The sequence below is a fragment of the Physella acuta genome, unplaced genomic scaffold, assembly GCF_028476545.2.
Source record: "Physella acuta isolate Inbredline_101_S28 unplaced genomic scaffold, ASM2847654v3 ptg000288l, whole genome shotgun sequence".
NCBI classification, from domain to species: Eukaryota; Metazoa; Mollusca; class Gastropoda; family Physidae; genus Physella; species Physella acuta.
Genome location: NW_026731807.1, coordinates 123,085 through 145,000, shown reverse-complemented (window position 1 = coordinate 145,000; position 21,916 = coordinate 123,085). Strand labels below are relative to the sequence as shown.

General features: G+C 40.7%; 1 protein-coding gene across 1 annotated transcript in view; it reads right to left on the bottom strand.

Moving 5' to 3' along the window:
* The window catches only part of LOC131939665 (uncharacterized), a 126,154-nt gene that overhangs the window by 18,061 nt on the left and 86,177 nt on the right, over window positions 1-21,916 (bottom strand). Inside the window, exons 7-12 of the mRNA XM_059298126.1 lie at window positions 15,077-15,246; window positions 14,370-14,405; window positions 11,689-11,919; window positions 7,737-7,853; window positions 5,310-5,870; window positions 5,130-5,201 (exon numbers count right to left, since the gene is read on the bottom strand). Of these exons, the coding sequence (XP_059154109.1) occupies window positions 5,130-5,201; window positions 5,310-5,870; window positions 7,737-7,853; window positions 11,689-11,919; window positions 14,370-14,405; window positions 15,077-15,246 (1,187 nt within the window). The remainder of the gene's footprint in view (window positions 1-5,129; window positions 5,202-5,309; window positions 5,871-7,736; window positions 7,854-11,688; window positions 11,920-14,369; window positions 14,406-15,076; window positions 15,247-21,916) is intronic.

Below are 21,916 nucleotides of genomic sequence, written 5' to 3'. Positions count from 1 at the left end.
ATATATATATATATATATATATATATATATATATATATATATATATATATATATATATATATATATATATATATATGTAATTGCAAATTTCGTACACTTTGTACACATTGATCGATATACCTACTGTTAACATAGCTCTATTTATAATTTTGAAAAATACAGTTTTAAAAAGTGCAGTTGGATTAGACTTCATAACAAACGCCACAACACAAACCTCACAACACAAACGTCACAATACAAACGTGACAATACAAACGTCACTACTCAAACGTCACAACACAAACGTCACAATGCAAACCACAATACAAACTTCACAATACAAACGTTTCTAGTGACGCTCAGAGGAACTCTCCAATTTGGGAAAAATGCATAAACATACGCAACACAGAATCTTGGTATTTAGTGAAAATTCACATAAAAACATGATGAAACACCAGCTCATCGTTTGATTGGTCAAATCATAGCCAAGTATATTAGCTTATACTGGTGAAGCGGACGGATTTCTTTTTCTGATTGATTAAAGATTGAGTAAGGGTAATGGCAGTTGTTACGGGTCAGTTGTAGGTCAGATTAGAATAGGTTAGAATAGTCTAGAACTAGGGGAGAGTGCCTGTGTGAGTGGAGCTCACCCTACTGTGTAGTTACCCTTGTATGTTTATGTATTGTAATCCCAAGGTCGAATGCGGGTATCAAAGGGCGAGTGAACGATTGTAGGGGGTCAGTCAGCTGGTTAGTTGATAGCGGGTAGGACGAGGGCTACGCTTGAATGTATTTGAGACGGAATAAAAGTAGCGAACGAAGTCACGAAGAGTTGTGTTTATCAGAAACCAACCGGAAGGTAACAGCAGTAATACCCATGTGTTGTATTAGTTGTCACTTAAGGACCAATACAAAATTCTACTATATTTAATGGGAATCATGTTTTCCATTCGCTATCCAAGAAACATGGACATGACAATTTTGTGGAAATATTGGGATTCTATCTCGTTGAATGTATCCATTTAGTTGTGATTCTATAACGTTGAATGTATCCATTTAGTTGTGATTCTATCTCGGTGAATGTATCCATTTAGTTGTGATTCTATATCGTTGAATGTATCCATTTGGTTGTGATTCTATCTCGGTGAATGTATCCATTTAGTTGTGATTCTATATCGTTGAATGTATCCATTTAGTTGTGATTCTATCTCGGTGAATGTATCCATTTAGTTGTGATTCTATATCGTTGAATGTATCCATTTAGTTGTGATTCTATCTCGGTGAATGTATCCATTTAGTTGTGATTCTATATCGTTGAATGTATCCATTTAGTTGTGATTCTATCTCGGTGAATGTATCCATTTAGTTGTGATTCTATATCGTTGAATGTATCCATTTAGTTGTGATTCTATCTCGGTGAATGTATCCATTTAGTTGTGATTCTATATCGTTGAATGTATCCATTTAGTTGTGATTCTATCTCGGTGAATGTATCCATTTAGTTGTGATTCTATATCGTTGAATGTCTCCATTTAGTTGTGATTCTATCTCGGTGAATGTATCCGTTTAGTTGTGATTCTATATCGTTGAATGTATCCATTTAGTTGTGATTCTATCTCGGTGAATGTATCCATTTAGTTGTGATTCTATATCGTTGAATGTATCCATTTAGTTGTGATTCTATCTCGGTGAATGTATCCATTTAGTTGTGATTCTATATCGTTGAATGTATCCATTTAGTTGTGATTCTATCTCGGTGAATGTATCCATTTAGTTGTGATTCTATATCGTTGAATGTATCCATTTAGTTGTGATTCTATCTCGGTGAATGTATCCATTTAGTTGTGATTCTATATCGTTGAATGTATCCATTTAGTTGTGATTCTATCTCGGTGAATGTATCCATTTAGTTGTGATTCTATATCGTTGAATGTATCCATTTAGTTGTGATTCTATCTCGGTGAATGTATCCATTTAGTTGTGATTCTATCTCGTTGAATGTATCCATTTAGTTTCTGGTACACGAATAAGTCAGAGCTTTTCCAACACGTGAGAAGTACGGCCTCTCTAAATCTAGTCCAACACCTAACTCAAGCAGCTTTTTATCAGTCCAACACCTAACTCAAGCAGCTTTTTATCAGTCCAACACCTAACTCAAGCAGCTTTTTATCAGTCCAACACCTAACTCAAGCAGCTTTTTATCAGTCCAACACCTAACTGAAGCAGCTTTTTATCAGTCCAACACCTAACTGAAGCAGCTTTTTATCAGTCCAACACCTAACTCAAGCAGCTTTTTATCAGTCCAACACCTAACTGAAGCAGCTTTTTATCAGTCCAACACCTAACTCAAGCAGCTTTTTATCAGTCCAACACCTAACTCAAGCAGCTTTTTATCAGTCCAACACCTAACTCAAGCAGCTTTTTATGTCATCAAAACGTTACTAATCTGGTATTTTTAAACGTGTGCTAGTTTTTCAGAAGTTGAATATGACCAGGCACTTCATGTCTTGGATCCTTAAAAAAAAATAATTATATCGTGGGGGGGGGGGGGGGGGGGGTGTTACTTTTTATTACTTTGTTTTGGTGTTAGGAAAAAAATAAGCACATAATAAGCGTGGATTGATCTATTGCAATGATGTAGGCATTTTAAATACTGCCTTTTATTTATTTTACACACTGAACTTACTGTTTGCTAATTATTTAAAAAAAAAATCTATAACCGTTAAGAAACCAGCTCCTAAATGTCCTCTATATTTACTTCTATCTTATCGTTTGCGGATAAGCTTGAGGTATTTTAATCTTTCACTAAATTGAATCAGGCGCGTCCGCGACGCCCCGGCAAGGTTCGATTTGTGAGCGCCATTGTGCATAATTTCGTTTTAAACAGTGCGATAGACTATGGATAAGACTCATGCGACGGTGTTCAAAACTGTGCTCTTGTTACTCGTGTTTTGGATCCTTCCTATAATCCTTCCTATAGTCCTTCGCCTTTGTGTCGATATCCCATTATGCTTTGGAGAGAGAGAGAGAGAGAGAGAGAGAGAGAGAGAGAGAGAGAGAGAGAGAGAACGTAGGTACCATAGCGTACACGGGAAGGACCGCGGCGCCAAATAGCACCCTGTCGGGGTGCCGGAGGACGCCCGGGTTTGATTCACTTAAAGATTATAGTAACCATTCTTATCCATAGTCTATCGCACTGTTTAAAACAAAATTATGCAGCATAGCGCTCACACGATAGCCCAGGCTGCCAAATCGAACCGTGCAGGGGCGCGCCTGTTTTAATTTAGTGAATAAAATGATAATACTCAAAGCTTATCCGTAAATGGAAAGAAATAAACATATATGATTTGTAGGACCTGGCTTATTAAATGTTATTGATTTAAAAAAAATAATTATTGAACAGTATGTTCAGTGTATAGAATAAATAAAAGGCAGTATTAAAAATACCAACGACATTGCACTTAATCAATCCCCGCTAATTATGTAATTATTTTTTTTCTTAACACCAAAACAAAGTAATAAAAAGTAAATTCTTTCTTCCCCCGATTTAATGATTTTTTTAAAGGGAAGTAACTGTGCAGTCAATACATTTCAGACACAATTTTAGAAATTTTATAAACGTTGATACACTTTTTAAAATTTTTATGTAATGTTCATAATTGAAAATTATTATTCTAAGTACATAAAATGAAAATTGTTTGTAAAGACTTTCAATAGAAATTTTTTAATAATCTAACACTTAAATCCATTGAAGTATCCACGACAAACAAATTTATTACAAACATGTTACATTCAGAATTGAGCTTTATATATTATGCATTGTATTTTATTATTTAAACTTGTTGCTCTTTAGAAAGTTTTGGATTTGATTAAAAGTTCTATTAGATTCAGAAGTTCTCTGCATTTATATATAACCCTAGACATTAGATTTCGAGTCTGCAAAGAGTTGTGTTTCTAGTAATCTTTTATAGTTTCGTATAGTTCATCAGTCTAGAACCATCCCAAAAGAATCCGAGTGTTGCGTTAAATCTATCAGTTGTAGAGTTGCGTAACAATAGTCTTTAACTGAATCGAATCAGGGCGTCCTCCGGCGCCCCGACAGGGTGCTATTTGGCGCCCCGGGCTTTCCCGTGTTAGCTATGGGGCTTATGTTCACCTAAGCGAGTGCAAAAGACAGACTATATATAAGTTGGGGGTACTATAATCGTTTAGTAAGTTGGATCAGCCGCATCCGCCGTAGCCCCAGTATGGTGCGATTTGGCGCCCCGGACTAGACTAAGAGCACTTTGCGTTCATGTTTATGTTTGCGTTTTCTTTGTGTTTGGGTTGGGTTTGCGTTTGTGGTTAGGTTTGCGTTTGGATTTGGTTTGTGTCCGTTTGATTTTTTTTTTTTTTTTTTTTTTTGGTTTTTTAATTGTCAAACTGATTAAAGGCGTGAAATAATTGTTTTCAAATGTTCAGTTGACGAAAAGAGTCATGTGGCAAGCCAACCAGTTCAATTTATCTGTTGATCGCTTTATGTTGTTTATGGTTTCCATTTAACGTCATTTATTTACAGTGGAGTTTTAATACATTTCAAAATTTGTATTATTTTGTAACATGCACTTTTAAACAGTAATTGAAAAAACAAAATGGTTTATTTAACTTATTACATATTGAAAAATATTTATGACAAAGACACAAATCCGTGAATTAATATACATTGATTTTAGTCATGTATCACACAACTTTTAATAAGAATAGAAAATAACCCATTAAAAATATCACACATCAAAGATAAATCAATTACTTAAGCATAATCCAATGCACAGCTATTCTTCTAATAGTGTCAGCTACCCTCCCCCACACACTTAAACACAAACACTTACATAAACAGACACACACACACACACTTGGGAGCCGGACGTTATCTCGAATGACACAAATGCCCGAATGGACACTTGCCCGAATGCGACAAATGCCCGAATGGACACTTGCCCGAATGCGACAAATGCCACGGTTGGTTAACCGTAGCACGATTGCTGCCTGTAACCTACACTGACCTTCAATGAAGTGCATGACCTGTAACCTAAACTGACCTTCAATGAAGTGCATGACCTGTAACATAAACTGACCTTACATGAAGTGCATGACCTGTAACATCAACTGACCTTCCATGAAGTGCATGACCTGTAACATAAACTGACCTTCCATGACGTGCATGACCTGTAACATCAACTGACCTTCAATGAAGTGCATGACCTGTAACCTAAACTAACCTTCAATGAAGTGCATGACCTGTAACATAAACTGACCTTACATGAAGTGCATGACCTGTAACATCAACTGACCTTCCATGAAGTGCATGACCTGTAACATAAACTGACCTTCCATGAAGTGCATGACCAGTAACTTCAACTGACCTTCCATGAAGTGCATGACCTGTAACCTAAACTGACCTTCCATGAAGTGCATGACCTGTAACCTAAACTGACCTTCCATGAAGTGCATGACCTGTAACATAAACTGACCTTCCATGAAGTGCATGACCAGTAACTTCAACTGACCTTCCATGAAGTGCATGACCTGTAACATAAACTGACCTTCCATGAAGTGCATGACCTGTAACATCAACTGACCTTCCATGAAGTGCATGACCTGTAACATCAACTGCCCTTCCATGAAGTGCATGACCTGTAACATCAACTGACCTTCCATGAAGTGCATGACCTGTAACCTAAACTGACCTTCCATGAAGTGCATGACCTGTAACATCAACTGACCTTCCATGAAGTGCATGACGACATAAATGGAGCTGTCCTCGGGGTAGAGGGTGTTGGGGAAAGCTGTCTGGTTGAAACCCTGGCTGGCGCAGTAGCTGTTGGGGACTGTGACAGGAACACACGTGCCTGCTGTAGAGGGGAGAACACCAAGTCAACTCTACACCAAGTCAACTCTACACCAAGTCAACTCTACACCAAGTCAACTCTACACCAAGTCAACTCTACACCAAGTCAACTCTACACCAAGTCAACTCTACACCAAGTCAACTCTACACCAAGTCAACTCTACACCAAGTCAACTTTACACCAAGTCAACTCTACACCAAGTCAACTCTACACTAAGTCAACTCTACACCAAGTCAACTCTACGCGGGTTCCTACATAGACAACTGGTACCTCGCCAAAACTGCCCGGGACAAAAAGGCCTCGTCAAAACGTTCCTAGGATAACGTCATTTTGTTTTGATAACCTACAAGCATACTAGATAAAATAAAATAAAAATAAGACCTGCCGAACAAGAGATGCATACGTTGTATTACTTAAGAGTGTTGGCTAAGCCAACTCTAAAGAGTATTGATGAAGGGGTCCCACTGGCAGGTGTCATATTGATGAAGGGGTGCCACGGTTAGGTGTCATATTGATGAAGGGGTGCCACGGTTAGGTGTCATATTGATGAAGGGGTGCCACGGTTAGGTGTCATATTGATGAAGGGGTGCCACGGTTAGGTGTCATATTGATGAAGGGGCGCCACGGTTAGGTGTCATATTGATGAAGGGGTGCCACGGTTAGGTGTCATATTGATGAAGGGGTGCCACGGTTAGGTGTCATATTGATGAAGGGGTGCCATGGTTAGGTGTCATATTTATGAAGGGGTGCCACGGTTAGGTGTCATATTGATGAAGGGGTGCCACGGTTAGGTGTCATATTGATGAAGGAGTGCCACGGTTAGGTGTCATATTGATGAAGGGGTGCCACGGTTAGGTGTCATATTGATGAAGGGGTGCCACGGTTAGGTGTCATATTGATGAAGGGGTGCCATGGTTAGGTGTCATATTGATGAAGGAGTGCCACGGTTAGGTGTCATATTGATGAAGGGGTGCCACGGTTAGGTGTCATATTGATGAAGGGGTGCCACGGTTAGGTGTCATATTGATGAAGGGGTGCCACGGTTAGGTGTCATATTGATGAAGGGGTGCCACTGGCAGGTGTCATATTCAAAGAGGACGTTTCGCCGGGAGACTTAGTCTCTACAGAAACCGTATTAACAGGGGTCCTTTTGTCGGGAGCCAAAATGACAGGAGCCTATTTGTCGGGAGTCGTAATAACGGGGCTGTTTTGACGGGAACAAAAATTACGGGAGCCTATATGACGGGGTCCATTTGTCGCTGGCCTATTTGACGGGGTTGATTTGACGTGACTCTTATATCAAGGCCGTCATGTTGGGTTTTTTTTTGACAGGGCCGTTTTGTAATTGGCCATTTTGACTCTGCACGTAGACCTCTATATATAGGACGGGTACCCACATAGACCTCTATATATAGGACGGGTACCCACATAGACCTCTATATATAGGACGGGTACCCACATAGACCTCTATATATAGGACGGGTACCCACATAGACCTCTATATATAGGACGGGTACCCACATAGACCTCTATATATAGGACGGGTACCCACATAGACCTCTATATATAGGACGGGTACCCACATAGACCTCTATATAAAGGACGGGTACCCACAGAGACCTCTATATATAGGACGGGTACCCACATAGATCTCTATATATAGGACGGGTACCCACATAGACCTCTATATATAGGACGGGTACCCACATAGACCTCTATATATAGGACGGGTACCCACATAGAGCTCTATATATAGGACGGGTACCCACATAGACCTCTACATATAGGACGAGTACCCACATAGACCTCTATATATAGGACGGGTACCCACATAGACCTCTATATATAGGACGGGTACATACGACTCACCCTGATTGGGGTCCCTGACGCAGATCTTTGGGTCCTCACTGTCCGGGAACTCGTCACACGAGTGCATGTTCAGGAAACTTGATTCGTGTGTATCACGTGTACACATTCTTTTCACATCTAGGTCAGCACAGTTCAAACATATTCATACATGTCTATATGTATATATGGTATAGATGTATATATATATATATATATATATATATATATATATATATATATATATATATATATATATATATATATATATATATATATATATGGTATAGATGTCTATATATGTATATGTATATATGGTATAGATGTCTATAAGTATATATGGTATAGAGAGAGCAGGAAATAACCCTGCGTAACACCACACACTGTCGATTACAAATTTAGTCTAAACCTTATCCTAAAAACACACAAACATCTACAAACCCTAAGCTTCAGTTAAGGTTAAGGTAATGCTTAGGTTAGGATTCAGGTTTAGGGTTAGGGTTCGTGAGTCCTAAAATATTTCACTCTTCCCTCCCCTTTAGCTATATTAGATAGGTTTAGTTCAATGTAGCTATGTTAGATAGGTTTAGTTCAATGTAGCTATGTTAGACAGGTTTAGTTAATTAGGTTTAGTTTAATTTAGCTATGTTAATTGGGTTTAGTTCTATGTAGCTATGTTAGATAGGTCCAATTTAGTTTGCTTTTGCTATGTGTAAGGGGCTGGAGTTATTTAACATAACAATTATTATTTTACGACTTTCAATTTAAAATAAACCGGGAGTGATCTCCCCTAAACTTTCTCGAATATTCTAATATAACACTACGTGGGATGGCAACTCGGAATATAGACATGATTTTTGTTTACTTAAACTTTTAAAAATAGAATAAAATCTAGTAGAAAAAAAGAATTGCGCACCAAGTGAACGCCAAAGCAAAAAGCGCATAATAGTGCGTAATATTATTAGTTCTTTATAAATTTACATGCGTTTTTTGAGAAATCGGAAATAGCGTAAATTAGTAAATTTGATAGAAGGTAGAGAATTAGATCTTTTACTTACATTTGAAATTTCATTTATCTATCTGAAATAGTACTCAAGTTATAGTCTTTTGAAAAATTCAAAGTAGAAAAAGTACCACTTCCGGTTGTCGGAAATCGCTCAAAAGTTTATACGGATCTACGATTTTGATAAAATACCTATATATGAAATTTCATCAACGTAGCTGTAACGGTACTCAAGTAATCGTGTTTACACATAGACAGACAGACAGACACACACACACACAGACATACGGACAAGATTGCAAAATTATGTTTTTCCGTATCAGTGAGGTGTAAAACGTCGAGATTTGTAAAAATCTCGATTTTTTTTTGCACGATTACAATACTTTCTCTATACTTCGTATATACGAGAAAGTAAAAAAAGCGAATATATCTTTTTCTTTCCTGTTGAAGATTGTTGTTGTAGTTAAGTAGTCCGCCATTGTTTAGGGCTGCTTGTGCTGTTTAGTTAATATTCTTTAAATTTGTTTGTATGCAAAGTTTGTTATAGTGTCCCACCTCAAGTTTTATGTCGTGTTGTTAGTTATAGTTGAGTTAGGGACTATCTTCTTGTGTGTAGCTGTTATAGTTGAGTTAGGGACTATCTTCTTGTGTGTAGCTGTTATAGTTGAGTTAGGGACTATCTTCTTGTGTGTAGCTGTTATAGTTGAGTTAGGGACTATCTTCTTGTGTGTAGCTGTTATAGTTGAGTTAGGGACTATCTTCTTGTGTGTAGCTGTTATAGTTGAGTTAGGGACTATCTTCTTGTGTGTAGCTGTTATAGTTGAGTTAGGGACTATCTTCTTGTGTGTAGCTGTTATAGTTGAGTTAGGGACTATCTTCTTGTGTGTAGCTGTTATAGTTGAGTTAGGGACTATCTTCTTGTGTGTAGCTGTTATAGTTGAGTTAGGGACTATCTTCTTGTGTGTAGCTGTTATAGTTGAGTTAGGGACTATCTTCTTGTGTGTAGCTGTTATAGTTGAGTTAGGGACTATCTTCTTGTGTGTAGCTGTTATAGTTGAGTTAGGGACTATCTTCTTGTGTGTAGCAGTTATAGTTGAGTTAGGGGCTATCTTCTTGTGTGTAGCTGTTATAGTTGAGTTAGGGACTATCTTCTTGTGTGTAGCTGTTATAGTTGAGTTAGGGACTATCTTCTTGTGTGTAGCAGTTATAGTTGAGTTAGGGACTATCTTCTTGTGTGTAGCTGTTATAGTTGAGTTAGGGACTATCTTCTTGTGTGTAGCTGTTATAGTTGAGTTAGGGACTATCTTCTTGTGTGTAGCTGTTATAGTTGAGTTAGGGACTATCTTCTTGTGTGTAGCTGTCGTGTGTGTGTGTACTTTAGCTTAGAGCAAAATTTTGGGTAATCGATTATTTTAGGAGCGTAAAATCGGCAGAGGCTAGTAATGTGAAAAAAAAGTTGCCTCATTGTTAAGGCCTTAATAGAAGTATACTGTGATATATTTCTGACAAATATTATAGATAACTGAATAATAAACCAAAATCAATGGCTAAATATATCAATATCAATATAGGCAAGAAATTAACTTTAAACAGCAGTGTTTGCGAGCAGGATTTGCTATATAAAAAGCGGCCATCTGTACGTTAGAGTGGCTTCCCCTGAATCTCTTACTATAATTTTACAAAAAAAAACTTCAACAAAATGGCTGCCATTGTAAAAGAGCTTGCTTGCATCTGATGGAAACATCGCTAGTCTTTATTTTTTACTGAAAAGTTTTAATATAGGCCTTATTGTTTAAAACAGTTGGGCCTACATGAATGAAACCTTGAAACATTTTTGTAACTTTCAAAACATAAAACCTCCTAAAAATGTGAAATGATTACTAAAATTTAATGAGTCACCTTTTTTTAACATTACTAGTCTCGGCCGATTTTACATACCTAAAACAATAAGTTCGCGATCGTGGTGTGTGTATCACGGAGGGACATTCTGTGGGCGGGGCCTTTGTGGTTTAGGGAGGGACATTCTGTGGGCGGGGCCTGTGTGGTATAGGGAGGGACATTCTGTGGGCGGGGCCTGTGTGGTATAGGGAGGGACATTCTGTGGGCGGGGCCTGTGTGGTATAGGGAGGGACATTCTGTGGGCGGGGCCTGTGTGGTATAGGGAGGGACATTCTGTGGGCGGGGCCTGTGTCGTATAGGGAGGGACATTCTGTGGGCGGGGCCTGTGTGGTATAGGGAGGGACATTCTGTGGGCGGGGCCTGTGTCGTATAGGGAGGGACATTCTGTGGGCGGGGCCTGTGTCGTATAGGGAGGGACATTCTGTGGGCGGGGCCTGTGTCGTATAGGGAGGGACATTCTGTGGGCGGGGCCTGTGTGGTATAGGGAGGGACATTCTGTGGGAATGTCGAGGCCTGTGTCAAATGGTTCAGTTTTTGTATTGTATTTTTGTGGTTTCGATTTGTGTGTAGTCCGATTGGGTATTTTGTCACTTTTAGATTTCTTATTGTGTAGTGTTTGAATTATATTTAGTATTTGAATTTGGTTCCATTTTTCTTAGTGTAACGAATTTTCTAAATTGATAAGCTTTTTGGTTTCATTTTAGACTAATTAAGACTGAGGTTAGGATTTGACCAGTCTGGTTTCAGTCAACTGAGCCAATAGCTAGGGATTAGAATAGACGCCCCATGTCAAGGCTTACATATGCTAGGTTAAGTTTAGTTTAATTAAGAGTAGTGATTAGTCATTAGTTGCATTTGGCTACTGGTCATTATATTTGATAAGGTTATGATGATTTGATGATGTTTAGTTAAAAAAAAAATTGCGTAAATTTAGATGTTAACCAAGTTATGTTTAACCGGACATTCACTGCCAAGCTGGGTTTAACCGGACATTTACTGGCTCGCGGTAGATGATAGCATCTGTAAGTAGAATAGCCCCCCCCCCCCATGCGTTACTTATATGAGAGGACTTACTCAAGCAGAAGCGACGACAGGGGGGTATGGGTCTACCGTCAGCTCCACACTGGGGGGAGATAACTGCGCAGAAGTAGTCGCCGGCCGTGACGTAACAGGCGGGCTGGAAGCTGAGGCCGTAATGTTGCTTGACCGTCATCTCGGCCTCAGTCTGGGTCTGCTGGTGCAGGAAGTTGGGGTAGGAGGTGTTGCTGTTGGCACAGACAGACACGCTCAGCGGCACACATTTGCCTGCGAGAGATCAGCTTCATCAGCTCACATGGGCTTTCCAGGTCGGTGGGATGTCACTCGGTCATTTGGATGTCACTCGGTCATTTGGATGTCACTCGGCCATTTGGATGTCACTCGGTCATTTGGATGTCGCTCGGTCATTTGGATGTCACTCGGTCATTTGGATGTCACTCGGTCATTTGGATGTCACTCGGTCATTTGGATGTCACTCGGTCATTTGGATGTCACTCGGTCATTTGGATGTCACTCGGTCATTTGGATGTTACTCCGTCATTTGGATGTCACTCGGTCATTTGGATGTCACTCGGTCATTTGGATGTCACTCGGTCATTTGGATGTCACTCGGTCATTTGGATGTCACTCGGTCATTTGGATGTCACTCGGTCATTTGGATGTCACTCGGTCATTTGGATGTCACTCGGTCATTTGGATGTCACTCGGTCATTTGGATGTCACTCGGTCATTTGGATGTCACTCGGTCATTTGGATGTTACTCCGTCATTTGGATGTCACTCGGTCATTTGGATGTCACTCGGTCATTTGGATGTCACTCGGTCATTTGGATGTCACTCGGTCATTTGGATGTCACTCGGTCATTTGGATGTCACTCGGTCATTTGGATGTCACTCGGTCATTTGGATGTTACTCCGTCATTTGGATGTCACTCGGTCATTTGGATGTCACTCGGTCATTTGGATGTTACTCGGTCATTTGGATGTTACTCGGTCATTTGGATGTTACTCGGTCATTTGGATGTTACTCGGTCATTTGGATGTTACTCCGTCATTTGGATGTTACTCCGTCATTTGGATGTCACTCGGTCATTTGGATGTTACTCGGTCATTTGGATGTCACTCGGTCATTTGGATGTCACTCGGTCATTTGGATGTCACTCGGTCATTTGGATGTCACTCGGTCATTTGGATGTCACTCGGTCATTTGGATGTCACTCGGTCATTTGGATGTTACTCCGTCATTTGGATGTCACTCGGTCATTTGGATGTCACTCGGTCATTTGGATGTCACTCCGTCATTTGGATGTCACTCGGTCATTTGGATGTCACTCGGTCATTTGGATGTTACTCGGTCATTTGGATGTTACTCGGTCATTTGGATGTTACTCGGTCATTTGGATGTTACTCCGTCATTTGGATGTCACTCGGTCATTTGGATGTTACTCGGTCATTTGGATGTTACTCCGTCATTTGGATGTCACTCGGTCATTTGGATGTTACTCGGTCATTTGGATGTCACTCGGTCATTTGGATGTCACTCGGTCATTTGGATGTCACTCGGTCATTTGGATGTCACTCGGTCATTTGGATGTCACTCGGTCATTTGGATGTCACTCGGTCATTTGGATGTTACTCCGTCATTTGGATGTCACTCGGTCATTTGGATGTCACTCGGTCATTTGGATGTCACTCGGTCATTTGGATGTCACTCGGTCATTTGGATGTTACTCCGTCATTTGGATGTCACTCGGTCATTTGGATGTCACTCGGTCATTTGGATGTCACTCGGTCATTTGGATGTCACTCGGTCATTTGGATGTCACTCGGTCATTTGGATGTCACTCGGTCATTTGGATGTCACTCGGTCATTTGGATGTCACTCGGTCATTTGGATGTCACTCGGTCATTTGGATGTTACTCCGTCATTTGGATGTCACTCGGTCATTTGGATGTCACTCGGTCATTTGGATGTTACTCGGTCATTTGGATGTTACTCGGTCATTTGGATGTTACTCGGTCATTTGGATGTTACTCGGTCATTTGGATGTTACTCCGTCATTTGGATGTTACTCCGTCATTTGGATGTCACTCGGTCATTTGGATGTTACTCGGTCATTTAAAACTCTGTCATTTGGATGTTACTCGGTCATTTGGATGTTACTCGGTCATTTAAAACTCTGTCATTTGGATGTTACTCGGTCATTTGGATGTTACTCGGTCATTTGGATGTTACTCCGTCATTTGGATGTCACTCGGTCATTTGGATGTTACTCGGTCATTTGGATGTTACTCGGTCATTTAAAACTCTGTCATTTGGATGTCACTCGGTCATTTGGATGTCACTCGGTCATTTGGATGTTACTCGGTCATTTGGATGTTACTCGGTCATTTAAAACTCTGTCATTTGGATGTTACTCGGTCATTTAAAACTCTGTCATTTGGATGTTACTCGGTCATTTGGATGTTACTCGGTCATTTAAAACTCTGTCATTTGGATGTTACTCGGTCATTTGGATGTTACTCGGTCATTTGGATGTTACTCGGTCATTTGGATGTTACTCGGTCATTTGGATGTTACTCCGTCATTTGGATGTTACTCGGTCATTTGGATGTTACTTGCTTAGTTGTAACTGCATTAGACTGTGAGATGTCACTCTGTCATTCAGATGTTACTTGGTTATTTGAATGTCACTATGTCATTTGAATGTCACTTACCTTGTGGAGGTAGAGTTATGTTCGGCCTTATCAAAGCTGTGATTTAAAAATAAGAGGTCAATGTAATTATCGAATACGCAAAAACATAATTATAACATTACATTTTTATTTAAAAACATAATTATAACATTACTTTTTTATTTAAAAACATAATTATAACATTACATTTTTATTTATAAACATAATTATAACACTACATTTTTATTTAAAAACATAATTATAACATTACATATTTATTTAAAAACATAATTATAACATTACATTTTTATTTAAAAACATTTATTTTAATTTTTTTTTTACAAATATTATTAAGAGACAGGGCCTACTTATTTAAAGACCATATTACAAGATGTGTATTGCCAAATATTAAATATTTAAATAATATAAATATATTAAAATATACTTATTAAAGATTTTTATAAATATATTAATTACATTGTTTTATGAAAGATATTTTATTACAACATATTTATGACTAGTTAATTTTTACAATATATTTATTAAATGTTTTGATTAAAATATATTTATTAAATGTTTTGATTAAAATATATTTATTAAATGGTTTTATTAAAATATATTTATTTAAAGAAAAAAACAACTTTGAGTGATGAAAATATTAGCGTTTAATCAAAGTTCAGGGTTACTTCAGCTCAATTGAAATAGACAGAATAGTTCGAAGTTCGAGGATCGAAAAACGAAGGTCTCACCGTTTGGCCGAATAAAGATGGAGCTTGGGTCGATGACGAAGATGCTGTTCTTGAAACCTCGGGCCAGTATCGCCTCCAGCTGCTTGCTCAGGATGGGGAGGGGCGCGCTGGTGTTGTAGCCAGGCTGAGGCTGGATGCTGAAGTTGACCATCACATTCCGTTTGTTGTCGCTACAGGTCAGAAAACACCAGTGTTGCTATGGTTACAGTGCTTGTGTTTTGTTTGAAGTATCGATCCAATGGTTGCTATGGTTACAGTGCTTGTGTTTTGTTTGAAGTATCGACTCAATGGTTGCTATGGTTACAGTGCTTGTGTTTTGTTTGAAGTATCGACTCAATGGTTGCTATGGTTACAGTGCTTGTGTTTTGTTTGAAGTATCGACTCAATGGTTGCTATGGTTACAGTGCTTGTGTTTTGGTTGAAGTATCGACTCAATGGTTGCTATGGTTACAGTGCTTATGTTTTGGTTGAAGTATAGACTCAATTGTTGCTATGGTTACAGTGCTTGTGTTTTGGTTGAAGTATCGACTCAATGGTTGCTATGGTACAACAGGCATGATACTACATTTTAAAAAAAATCTTTTAAAAAATATGGCAAGCGATAAAATTATAGTTACATTTGTAAAAGTTAAAGCCGTTTTAGGAACCATCAATTACACTCATTTTCATATTTTTGTATCGAATATTATCAGTCGAAAAATCGTTTAGAATTGTTTTATCAATTCAAATATTTAAAAAAACTGCCCTCAACCTCTTATTGAAGTCACCCGGAATGGCCAAGAAGAGTAAAACAATAAAAGTCAGAACAATTGTTTTCCTTGTTAAAAATACACAATAGTGATCTATTGTGTATAGCGTAGTATTGTATTTACATTAAATGATATATATATATATATATATATATATATATATATATATATATATATATATATATATATATATTAACATCCCCAATCACCTCAACACCCAGACGCTACTAATCCCAATTACAAATAAAATTCTTTGCTAAATTAATATTATACTTCTAGTAATTATTTATTTGACTATTTTAAGCCTTCATGAAAGGGGAAGTAATTTTGTACTTATAACACAAATGTTATAAAATATTCAATTTTGGTTTAAAAATGTACTTTCTGGCAGCACAAATTTGGAACCAGCTTTTCATGCATATTGTGTAGTCTGATAGAATTGTCTAGTCTGATAGAATTGTCTAGTCTGATAGAATTGTCTAGTCTGTGTGGCTATTCTGGTAGAATTGTCTAGTCTGTGTGGCTATTCTGCTAGAATTGTCTAGTCTGATAGAATTGTCTAGTCTGATAGAATTGTCTAGTCTGTGTGGCTATTCTGGTAGAATTGTCTAGTCTGTGTGGCTATTCTGATAGAATTGTCTAGTCTGATAGAATTGTCTAGTCTGATAGAATTGTCTAGTCTGATAGAATTGTCTAGTCTGTGTGGCTATTCTGATAGAATTGTCTAGTCTGTGTGGCTATTCTGATAAAATTGTCTAGTCTGTGTGGCTATTCTGATAGAATTGTCTAGTCTGATAGAATTGTCTAGTCTGATAGAATTGTCTAGTCTGTGTGGCTATTCTGGTAGAATTGTCTAGTCTGTGTGGCTATTCTGATAGAATTGTCTAGTCTGATAGAATTGTCTAGTCTGATAGAATTGTCTAGTCTGATAGAATTGTCTAGTCTGTGTGGCGATTCTGATAGAATTGTCTAGTCTGTGGCTATTCTGATAGAATTGTCTAGTCTGTGTGGCTATTCTGATAGAATTGTCTAGTCTGATAGAATTGTCTAGTCTGATAGAATTGTCTAGTCTGATAGAATTGTCTAGTCTGTGTGGCTATTCTGATAGAATTGTCTAGTCTGTGTGGCTATTCTGATACAATTGTCTAGTCTGATAGAATCGTCTAGTCTGTGTGGCTATTCTGATAGAATTGTCTAGTCTGTGTGGCTATTCTGAAAGAATTGTCTAGTCTGATATAATTGTCTAGTCTGATAGAATTGTCTAGTCTGTGTGGCTATTCTGGTAGAATTGTCTAGTCTGTGTGGCTATTCTGATAGAATTGTCTAGTCTGATAGAATTGTCTAGTCTGATAGAATTGTCTAGTCTGATAGAATTGTCTAGTCTGTGTGGCTATTCTGATAGAATTGTCTAGTCTGATAGAATTGTCTAGTCTGATAGAATTGTCTAGTCTGATAGAATTGTCTAGTCTGTGTGGCTATTCTGATAGAATTGTCTAGTCTGTGGCTATTCTGATAGAATTGTCTAGTCTGTGTGGCTATTCTGATAGAATTGTCTAGTCTGTGTGGCTATTCTGATACAATTGTCTAGTCTGATAGAATTGTCTAGTCTGTGTGGCTATTCTGATAGAATTGTCTAGTCTGTGTGGCTATTCTGATAGAATTGTCTAGTCTGATAGAATTGTCTAGTCTGATAGAATTGTCTAGTCTGTGTGGCTATTCTGGTAGAATTGTCTAGTCTGTGTGGCTATTCTGATAGAATTGTCTAGTCTGATAGAATTGTCTAGTCTGATAGAATTGTCTAGTCTGATAGAATTGTCTAGTCTGTGTGGCTATTCTGATAGAATTGTCTAGTCTGTGGCTATTCTGATAGAATTGTCTAGTCTGTGTGGCTATTCTGATAGAATTGTCTAGTCTGATAGAATTGTCTAGTCTGATAGAATTGTCTAGTCTGATAGAATTGTCTAGTCTGTGTGGCTATTCTGATAGAATTGTCTAGTCTGTGGCTATTCTGATAGAATTGTCTAGTCTGTGGCTATTCTGATAGAATTGTCTAGTCTGTGGCTATTCTGGTAGAATTGTCTAGTCTGTGTGGCTATTCTGATAGAATTGTCTATTCTGATAGAATTGTCTAGTCTGATAGAATTGTCTAGTCTGATAGAATTGTCTAGTCTGTGTGGCTATTCTGATAGAATTGTCTAGTCTGTGTGGCTATTCTGACAGAATTGTCTAGTCTGATAGAATTGTCTAGTCTGATAGAATTGTCTAGTCTGTGTGGCTATTCTGATAGAATTGTCTAGTCTGTGGCTATTCTGATAGAATTGTCTAGTCTGTGTGGCTATTCTGATAGAATTGTCTAGTCTGTGTGGCTATTCTGATAGAATTGTCTAGTCTGTGTGGCTATTCTGATAGAATTGTCTATTCTGATAGAATTGTCTAGTCTGATAGAATTGTCTAGTCTGATAGAATTGTCTAGTCTGTGTGGCTATTCTGATAGAATTGTCTAGTCTGTGTGGCTATTCTGACAGAATTGTCTAGTCTGATAGAATTGTCTAGTCTGATAGAATTGTCTAGTCTGTGTGGCTATTCTGATAGAATTGTCTAGTCTGTGGCTATTCTGATAGAATTGTCTAGTCTGTGTGGCTATTCTGATAGAATTGTCTAGTCTGTGTGGCTATTCTGATAGAATTGTCTAGTCTGTGTGGCTATTCTGATAGAATTGTCTAGTCTGTGTGGCTATTCTGGTAGAATTGTCTCTGTTTATCCCACGGGTTTTTCTCTGGTATTTAGCTATAGATGGCTGTGTGTGGCTGTGTGTGGCTGTGTGTGGCTGTGTGTGGCTGTGTGTGTAGGTGGTGTGGCTGTGTGTGGCTGTGTGTGGCTGTGTGTGGCTGTGTGTAGATGGTGTGGCTGTGTGTGGCTGTGTGTGGCTGTGTGTGTCTGTGTGTGTAGGTGGTGTGGCTGTGTGTGGCTGTGTGTGTAGCTGGTGTGGCTGTGTGTGGCTGTGTGTGGCTGTGTGTGGCTGTGTGTGGCTGTGTGTGTAGGTGGTGTGGCTGTGTGTGGCTGTGTGTGACTGAGTGTGTAGGTGTTGTGGCTGTGTGTGGCTGTGTGTGTAGGTGTTGTGGCTGTGTGTGACTGTGTGTGTAGGTGTTGTGGCTGTGTGTGGCTGTGTGTGTCTGTGTATGTAGGTGGTGTGGCTGTGTGTGGCTGTGTGTGTAGGTGGTGTGACTGTGTGTGGCTGTGTATGGCTGTGTGTGGCTGTGTATGTAGGTGGTGTGGCTGTGTGTGGCTGTGTGTGGCTGTGTGTGGCTGTGTATGTAGGTGGTGTGACTGTGTGTGGCTGTGTGTGGCTGTGTGTGGCTGTGTGTGGCTGTGTTTGGCTGTGTGTGGCTGTGTATGTAGGTGGTGTGACTGTGTGTGACTGTGTGTGGCTGTGTGTGGCTGTGTGTGGCTGTGTATGTAGCTGGTGTGGCTGTGTGTGGCTGTGTGTGGCTGTGTGTGGCTGTGTGTGGCTGTGTGTGGCTGTGTTTGGCTGTGTATGTAGGTGGTGTGGCTGTGTGTGGCTGTGTGTGGCTGTGTGTGGCTGTGTGTGTAGGTGGTGTGGCTGTGTGTGGCTGTGTATGTAGGTGGTGTGGCTGTGTGTGGCTGTGTATGTAGGTGGTGTGGCTGTGTGTGGCTGTGTGTGGCTGTGTGTGGCTGTGTGTGGCTGTGTATGTAGGTGGTGTGGCTGTGTGTGGCTGTGTATGTAGGTGGTGTGGCTGTGTGTGGCTGTGTGTGTAGGTGGTGTGGCTGTGTGTGGCTGTGTGTGGCTGTGTGTGGCTGTGTATGTAGGTGGTGTGGCTGTGTGTGGCTGTGTATGTAGGTGGTGTGGCTGTGTGTGGCTGTGTGTGGCTGTGTGTGGCTCTGTGTGGCTGTGTATGTAGCTGGTGTGGCTGTATGTGGCTGTGTGTGTAGGTGGTGTGGCTCTGTGTGGCTGTGTATGTAGGTGGTGTGGCTGTGTGTGGCTGTGTGCTGTTGGTGGCTGTGTGGCTGTGTGTGGCTGTGTTTGTAGGGTGGTGTGGCTGTGTGTGGCTGTGTGTGGCTGTGTGTGGCTGTGTGTGGCTGTGTGTGGCTGTGTGGTGGTGTGCTGTGTGTGGGTAGGTGGTGGCTGTGTGTGGCTGTGTGTGGTGGTGTTGCTGTGTGTGGCTGTGTGGTGGCTGTGTGTGGTGTGTGGCTGTGGCTGTGTGTGGCTGTGTATGTAGGTGGTGTGGCTGTGTGTGGCTGTGTATGTAGGTGGTGTGGCTGTGTGTGGCTGTGTGTGGCTGTGTGTGGCTGTGTGTGGCTGTGTGTGGCTGTGTGTGTAGGTGGTGTGGCTGTGTGTGGCTGTGTGTGTAGGTGGTGTGGCTGTATGTGGCTGTGTGTAGCTGGTGTGGCTGTGTGTGGCTGTGTGTGACTGTGTGTGTAGGTGGTGTGGCTGTGTGTGTAGCTGGTGTGGCTGTGTGTGGCTGTGTGTGTAGGTGGTGTGGCTGTGTGTGGCTGTGTGTGGCTGTGTATGTAGGTGGTGTGGCTGTGTGTGGCTGTGTATGTAGGTGGTGTGGCTGTGTGTGGCTGTGTGTGGCTGTGTGTGGCTGTGTGTGTGTAGATGGTTATGGCTGTGTGTGTAGGTGGTGTGGCTGTGTGTGGCTGTGTGGGGCTGTGTGTGGCTGTGTATGTAGCTGGTGTGGCTGTGTGTGGCTGTGTGTGTAGGTGGTGTGACTGTGTGTGTAGATGGTTATGGCTGTGTATGTAGCTGGTGTGGCTGTGTGTGGCTGTGTGTGTAGGTGGTGTGGCTGTGTGTGGCTGTGTATGTAGGTGGTGTGGCTGTGTGTGGCTGTGTGTGTAGGTGGTGTGGCTGTGTGTGGCTGTGTATGTAGGTGGTGTGGCTGTGTGTGGCTGTGTGTGGCTGTGTGTGGCTGTGTGTGTAGGTGGTGTGGCTGTATGTGGCTGTGTGTGTAGCTGGTGTGGCTGTGTGTGGCTGTGTGTGACTGTGTGTGGCTGTGTATGGCTGTGTGTGGCTGTGTGTGGCTGTGTGTGTAGGTGGTGTGGCTGTGTGTGGCTGTGTGTGCCTGTGTGTGGCTGTGTGTGGCTGTGTGTGGCTGTGTGTGGCTGTGTGTGTAGGTGGTGTGGCTGTGTGTGGCTGTGTGTGGCTGTGTGTGGCTGTGTGTGGCTGTGTGTGGCTGTGTGTGGCTGTGTGTGTAGGTGGTGTGGCTGTGTGTGGCTGTGTGTGGCTGTGTGTGGCTGTGTGTGTAGGTGGTGTGGCTGTGTGTGGCTGTGTGTGCCTGTGTGTGGCTGTGTGTGCCTGTGTGTGGCTGTGTGTGGCTGTGTGTGGCTGTGTATGTAGGTGGTGTGGCTGTGTGTGGCTGTGTGTGGCTGTGTGTGTAGGTGGTGTGGCTGTGTGTGGCTGTGTGTGGCTGTGTGTGGCTGTGTGTGTAGGTGGTGTGGCTGTGTGTGGCTGTGTGTGGCTGTGTGTGGCTGTGTGTGGCTGTGTATGTAGGTGGTGTGGCTGTGTGTGGCTGTGTGTGTAGGTGGTGTGGCTGTGTGTGGCTGTGTGTGGCTGTGTGTGGCTGTGTGTGGCTGTGTGTGTAGGTGGTGTGGCTGTGTGTGGCTGTGTGTGGCTGTGTGTGGCTGTGTGTGGCTGTGTATGTAGGTGGTGTGGCTGTGTGTGGCTGTGTGTGTAGGTGGTGTGGCTGTGTGTGGCTGTGTATGTAGCTGGTGTCGCTATGTGTTTTTGTGTATGTAGCTTTGTGTAGATCGGTATTTAACTGAGTCTGGTTGTGTGTGAAACAAACACACATACATTTATATATGCATACACACATACATTTATATACGCATACACATATATATTTATATACGCATACACATTTCCATACATAGCTTTTTTAAACGAACAAACGAACTTAGGGATTGTATTGGTCCGTACAACAAAGTCCACTTTAATAATCCTTTTGAATTCTGAACAGGCTTAGCGCTAGGACCCCCATTTCCTTGAGCTTACCGGGAAAAAAAATCAAGAAATATTTGTATAACTTTTTTTAATTTCCTGGAGAAAACCAACGTGTTTAAACTACAAATT